Here is a 7588-nt window from a genome sequence, read left to right on the forward strand (position 1 = left end):
AATATCAGCACTGCCACCGCTGAACACTCACTACCAACCATCTCAGCCATCTTTTCCACCACTCCTTCATTGGTCTCAACACGTGTCCATGAATCATCTATGCTAGTCCTCCCTGATGATGAGAGACCCACCACTGGACCTAAGGTAGCTCCTTTCAAAGCTCCTCAGCATACTGTGCTCATCCTTTCAAGTGCACCATGGAACCAACCAACGTTAATCCTTCAGATAATGCTGAAGACCCCTTAGGTACTCCATCTTCCTATCCATTCAATTCTTCTAACCTCGAGCTTCTTTATGCTCACTCTTCTTCCTTTTCAGGTCCTTCTGAAACGCAAGCCATGGATGAGGAAGAATATGATATGGTGACAGACGTGAAGCTTCTCCTCCCAGTAGTTGAGACTGTCCTCATCAAGATGGATGAAGTCCATAAGAACATGTTTCGCAGGGACGAAGTCGCTGCTGATCTCTCAGCCATCAAGGCTGAAGTCTAAGAAGTCAAAGGCCAGCTCTCCTCTCTTCAAATGGCTGTTCAAGCCGATGCTGAGGCCATCGCTGCTCTTACGAGCAAGGCAGATGAAGCACACACCCAATATGTCCAGCAAGCAGAGCTGCTGCAACAAGTTTTGGTTGCTCTCTGTCACACAGTTCCAGTGCCTTCTCCTTCTTTTACTGATGATGACCATGCTCAGCTTAATGAATCACGTGAAGCGACGATTAGCCTAGCCAGTGCTTTGACGCGGTTAGAGGAGATGATGGTCCTACAAATCCAAAGTGTCGACCAACTCTATGGCTATTGCTTTAGAGCCATCACCAAAGATGGGGAGATAAGGTTTGACGTTGGACCATCTACTGCTACTACCGCCCCTGTACCTGCCGCTCCAGCAACTGATGAAGCTGAAGCTGAAGCTCCTAGAGATGAAGCTGAAGCTCCTAGAGCTGAAGCTGACGCTAAAGTTGTCAATGAAATCCCAACCTCTTGTGAAGCTTCTGAAACTTAGGAAGTTGATGTCGTCCGAGCTGAAGCTGAAGCTCGTGACGATGACCTTCCCATCACCTCTGCAGCTAATGTTGGTGTTGAGAAAAAAGACAATGATGATGATGAAGAAGAAGGCGAATCGCCCGACCTCCCTGACTCCGACAGCGACCTGGATGACGACGACGACGAAGATGACGATGAAGATGACTTCACCATCCAGTACCAGCGTCCTGCTGCCACTAAAGGTGTTGCCCTTAGGGATTCAACATCCCAGGGGGAGAAAAGGGAAGATGAGGCTGCTCAAGAAATGCACCAAGGACCCAAGTCGAAAGGAAACGGTGTCACTGAAGAAGGGAACCTCAAGGTACTTTTCAAACACCTTGAACCCTTGTATGATGAGTCCTCAAGCCAAATAACCATCACCTCCATGTACCAACTTTCTATTCCATTGACTACCTGCGGTTAGCTAGAGGAATGGGTCCCTAAGAACCCAACCCCTAGCACTCCTACTGACCAGCAGATGACTTAGCTCAGGGAGTCACTCGGCCAAACTAAAGTAAAAATTCATCTTCTTAGCTCTAGTTGTGGTAAGTTTGACTTCCTGACCGAAGCTGAAAGACTCGAGACTCTCAAGGCCGAGGAAGAACTTGCACTTCAAAAGAAATAGAATAAGAACATCTTAAAGTTGGCCAAGTCTCTAGCCGTAAAATTTCTTCCCAAGAGAAAATCCAAAAAGCCGGTGAACGCTGTCCAAGCCCAAGCTAAGCTTCTGTCTATTGCAGAGGCTGAATGTGAAAAGAACCTGAAGCTGGCCAAACGCGACAAACGCTGGAGTGAAGCAAGCCTTAACAAGAGGATCAGCCCTCATCCGATTACAAGCGTCAGCATCAGCGGACGAACAAAAGACGGTGGGTTGCTGATTTCCATGCTCATCACCAGGGATAATCTCGAGGCAGTCACCGAGTACCCTTACTACCTTGGCGAATATGGCTACAGCGAATGGCTGGAGATCCGAGAAAGCCATTCAGCACTCAAAGTGCAGACATAAGCCGATTATCGAAGACATCATTAGCGAGCTGATCAAGAAGGTGTCCAGGTATGTCGCAGTCCCTCAAAAAGCCAACGCTGAAGAAAGGTGGAAGAAGAATGTAACACCCTCATTTTTTTTTTTAGAATGTTACGTAATCTGAAACAAATTCCTAAATAAATACTCCAAAAGATGGCTAAAATAAAACTCTTTAAACCGTTTACAGCGGAAGTCTTTGAATCAACCAAAAATTAACTTAAGTTCTAACCCACCTCATACCAGGTTAAGTTACAAAAGATTGACACAATACTGCTAGACAAAAGACTAAAAATAAAATGATAATTAGCAACTCTCTAAGCGTGTCCTTTGCCCTTATCCAACCTCGAACTACCTGGCCCTGAGATGCATACTATAGTCAGCTTATAAAGCTCAGTGAGTTCATGGTTTRCRTGAATRAAATMATATCTTGACATATATATATGGCATATATGCATGCTTTATAATAAAAGTCACAACTTTAATAAAATATATATTTAAAACACTACAAATAAGAGATCTCATATAATGTTTAGTCGGGTATGGGTCATTTAGTCACAAACACGCCCTGGGTTGATATGTCAATCTTAATTGATCACCCACTTATCCGGGTCGTGTTTTATACTGGTCGTGACTTACTGGTCAAATGCCCACCCTTGAATCATAAAACTTTAATATGGAATAACATGCTAGAGTTATTCGAAAACTGATTAAACACATAGCATATAACCATTCACAAAATAACATACATGTAAAATATATCAWAACATGTATGTAGTTRAAATATCAWRCATACGTACACATCATCAACAATTCATATCATGCAAAAATAAATTTGTAYTTAGGTATGCATCCCAGTGAAATCTCATGAAGACTCACCTGATTGCGTATAGATTGACTACCGATCGCTCTTGACCAAATGCCTACACATTTCATACCATAACATCTCATTAACGTTTTAATTTCTCAAAAAGTCAACTATTGTCATTCTGACCCAACCTAAACTCAAACTTCGTATCCGAGCATCGTAATATGCCTCAAACAACTCTATTTGACCCATCATTAATATCCACATGGGTCAAACGTGCCAAAGGTCAACCCTTGGTCATCTAGGTCAACCCTGACAAACATTAGTCAAGCCCCAAGTCTAAAACTCGATTGCATCCAAAAAAAAACGTTTTAGTATCATATAATCTCATCTCTCTAAATTAAAACATCACAATAATTACTTTACTCAAATTACGACGCTTAAATCATCAAAATAATTTAATGATCTATATAAGCATCCTCCTTAGAAAATAAATAATTAACTAATTCTAATATTCAAAAAATAAATAAATAAATAAATATAATAATTAAATACTAATTCAGTTTAATATATTAACTAATTTAGAAATTAAATTAATTAGTTAATATAAATTAATTAATTAAATCTGAAATTTATTAGTTGGGATCAATTCACAAAATCATATACCTTAAGTACCCAAATTAAGCCCTAAGAATTAAGGGCCTAAAATATACTCAAATAAGCATCTATGGCACAACATCAATGAAATAAAAGAGAAAGCCCAACAAAAATCATGGCCCAACATACCAACAATCAACCACACTAAACAGATGCAACGATCACGTCGACAGCCGAAAAAACAGGTCGTTTGGCCTCGTTTCTTCATCGTTTTCGATGATTCTTTTTGCAAAATCTCTAGAAAATGATTTTCCTCAGCCATAGAAACAAAAATCAACGAAAACCATCAAGTAATGAGTCTTATGTGCTCATTTAAAGTTAAGGTCTTAAAACTACTCGAAAATCAGTAAAAAACTCAAAATCGAACATTCAAAACTCAAATTTGAGACATAAGGCTACTAAGGTTTCATAGAGGACCTAAAAACGAAGCCATCCATATGAAGAACTCGAAATTTGGTTGAGAATTTTACCTCCAATCGTCAATAGACGGAGCTTTTTGAACCCGAACTTCAACCTTCGATTTCTCTTTCGAAACTCGATGAAAGTTCGGTTTTCTTAAAGCAAAAGTGTAGAGAAAAGTGTTGTCTACATGTATATGTATTTTTTTTGTCGTAATAGTTGAAAATTCAGACCAATAGAAAGCTTCAAATGAATTTTCCTTTTCAAATTTTTGAAAAATTTGAAATATGGTGTATTTACAAAATAGGTCCTTCAGGTTTGGACTTGTTTACGTCTGACCCAACCCCTTAACTATCACGAATTTATAATTTTCACCCATATCTTGACTTTTTCTTTCACCTTTAATCCGATTTTGAAAATTCTTTTAATTTCCTTATTTATTTAACATACATATATATATATATATATATATAAGTACGTGTATGTGTGTTTTATAATAAAAAAAATGAAAATAATAATAATGAAGATAAATTATTTATTACTCGAAATTTTTGGGTTTTACAACTCTTCCCTCCTTCAAGAAATTCCGTCCTCAGAATTAATACTCGCTAAAACAATTGATGATATTTAGCTTTCATCTCTTCTTCCGGTTCCCATGTCATACTTAACTAATACCAGTGGTATACTTTTGTTTCTTAKYATTTTCRTCTTTTTATCCAATATATCAACTGGCTCTTCCACATAAGCGAGTTTGTCGTTAACCTCGATGTCTTCCAAATCCATAACAGTTGATTCGTCAGCTAAACATTTCCTCAAGTTCGACACATGAAAGGTATCATGAATACCACCTAACTCCTTTGGCAGTTTCAACCGATAAGCAACTGCTCCTACTCTTGAGGTTATCTCAAATGGTCTGATATACTCCTTCTTTCCAAATCTTACGACCCCTTTCCATGGCGATATTTTCAACAAGACCTTATCACCTACTTGAAATTCCAAAGGTCGACACCTCCTATCCGCATAACTCTTTTGTCTATCTTGGGCAACCTTTAACCTCTCCCTGATCTGTACTATTTTATCAGATGTCTGTTGGACTAATTTGGGTCCAGCTAGTTGTCTCTCTCCAATGTCTGCCCAACAAATTGGGGTTCTACACTTGCGGCCATACAATGCTTCAAATGGTGCCGCCTTGATGCTCGAGTGGTAACTATTGTTATAAGAAAATTCTATCAACGGGAGGTGGTTGTCCCAACTACCTCCAAAGTCAATCACACAAGCTCTCAACATATCCTCTAGCATTTGTATCGTCCTCTCACTTTGGCCATCAGTTTGAGGATGATATGCAGTACTCATGTTCAGCCGTGTCCCCATTTCTTGTTGAAAACTTGACCAAAACCTCGAGGTAAACCTAGCATCTCTATCTGAGACAATGGATATCGATACACCATGTCTTGACACGATCTCATTGACGTAAAGTTGGGCGAATCTTTCTAATGTATACTTGTCGTTGATCGGTAAGAAGTGAGCAGATTTCGTTAGTCGATCCACAATTACCCATATGGCATCGTGTCCCTTTACCGTCCTTGGAAGTTTGGTGACAAAATCCATCGTTATCATATCCCACTTCCATACTGGGATCTCCATTTGTTGCAACATTCCAGACGGCTTTTGATGTTATGTCTTCACTTTCAAGCATGTCAAGCATTTCCCTACATAGCTAGCTACTGCCCTTTTCCAGGCCACCAATAGCTCTCTTTTATATTTTTGTACATCTTATTACTACCTGGATGCATAGTATATTTGGACTTATGTGCTTCATCCATCACTACATTTCTTAAGTCCCCCAAACTAGGAATATAAACTCGATTCCCGTGTCTATATATTCCATCTGGTCCGGCCGTCAAAGTCTTAATTTGTCCAACCATTCTCTCCTTTTTAATATTCGTTACCAGTAAAGCTTCTTTCTGAACATCCTGAATTCGGTCTAGCAACTCCACTTTAACACTCATCCACATGGCTCGAACCCTGATTAGTCCGTTTCTCTCCTTCCTACTAAGTGCATCGGCAACTACATTTGCCTTACCTGGATGATAGTGAATCTCACAATCATGATTCTTAAGTAGTTCCATCCATCTCCTTTGTCTCATATTTATCTCCTTTTGATCAAACAAGTACTTAAGGCTCTTATGATCAGTATAGATCATGCACTTCTTACCGTACAAATAGTGTCTCCAGATTTTTAGCGCGAAGACTACAGCTGCTAATTCCATGTCGTGAGTTGGGTATTTCCTCTCGTGTTCTTTCAACTGACATGACACATATGCAATAACCTTGCCTCGCTGCATTAGTACACAACCCAAACCCATTTTTGATGCATCGCTATAAACGATAAAATCTTCTATTCCTTCTGGTAGTGATAAAACCGGTGCAGTGCTTAGTCTCTCCTTAAGTGTCTGAAATGCTTCTTCTTGTTTCATTCCCCAATCAAACTTAACCGATTTCTTTGTCCTAAAAAACTTCAGATCTTCGATACTGACTTTGGTGATTCCCAGTTCATAACTGCATCAATCTTAGCCGGATCCACCTTTATCCCTTTCGTGTTGACTACGTGACTAAGGAATTGTACCTCATGCAACCAAAACTCACATTTTGAGAACTTGGCGTACAATTGCTCTTTTGCTAGTAATTCAAGAATCATTCTTAAGTGTTGTTCATGCTCCTTTTTTACTTTTCGAATAGATCAAAATGTCATCTATAAAGACTGTGACAAATTGGTCCAAATACGGTCCACAAACTCGATTCAGTAAGTCCATGAATGCCGCAGGTGCGTTTGTTAACCTAAACGGCAATACTACAAATTCGTAATGTCCGTAACGAGTCCTAAAAACGGTCTTCGACACATCCTCTTCTCGAACCTTCAACTGATGGTAACCCGATCTTAAATCGATTTTCGAGAAATAGCTGGCTCCTTGCAACTGATCGAAGAGGTCATCGATCCTTGGCAGTGGATATCTGTTCTTTATCATGATTTTGTTCGACTTCCGATAATCGATGCACATCCTCATTGTGCCGTCTTTCTTTTTGATGAATAAAATCGGTGCTCCCCATGGCGACGAGCTTGGACTGATAAACCCTTTATCTAAGAGTTCTTGTAATTGCGTCATCAGCTCTTGCATTTCTGTTGGGGCTAAACGATAAGGTGTGTTGGTCCCGTAAGGGTCTACAAGAATAGAAACAGTTTGTAGAAGGGGGGGGGATGAATACAAACACAGTATTTTCAAATTTAAAATATATATTGATAGAGAAGATCAATACAAATTTTACAAGACTGTTTGCAGAAAGATTAGGTAATGAAAACATATCTAAACCATCTTTGGTTACACACAGAGCTTTAGCAAATACAAGAAAAGAGATTGCTAAAAGGAGAATCCTTTACTTAAGATAGAAGATGCTTGAAGTAAGAATAAGATTAGAGAGAGATGCGTGCTCTCTGCATGGAGAATAAACACTTCTATTTATACCAATGCATAAAATGATCATTTAATGCAATATGGTAGGTTTAGAGTGCATGTCAAGCCTTAAGAGGAAGGCTTGTCCTTTGCTACAGTGAATAGTACAAAAGCACTATTTCTGAGCAGACTTGCTTGTCTAAAGTTGGCGGACAAAGAGTCGACTAATCGGCTCC

General features: G+C 39.3%; 1 protein-coding gene across 1 annotated transcript; it reads left to right on the forward strand.

Annotated features, from left to right (window-relative positions):
• Positions 1-521: 521 nt before the first annotated feature.
• On the forward strand, positions 522-1505 carry LOC112503260 (nucleophosmin-like). Its single transcript, XM_025107323.1, has 3 exons — positions 522-726; positions 1063-1340; positions 1443-1505. Exons 1-3 carry the CDS (start codon positions 522-524, stop codon positions 1503-1505), a joined length of 546 nt encoding a protein of 181 aa, XP_024963091.1.
• The last annotated feature ends 6083 nt before the right edge of the window (positions 1506-7588 follow it).

Source organism: Cynara cardunculus, unplaced genomic scaffold (genome assembly GCF_001531365.2).
Source record: "Cynara cardunculus var. scolymus isolate 2C unplaced genomic scaffold, CcrdV1 Un_Scaffold_2777, whole genome shotgun sequence".
Classification (NCBI taxonomy): domain Eukaryota; kingdom Viridiplantae; phylum Streptophyta; class Magnoliopsida; order Asterales; family Asteraceae; genus Cynara; species Cynara cardunculus.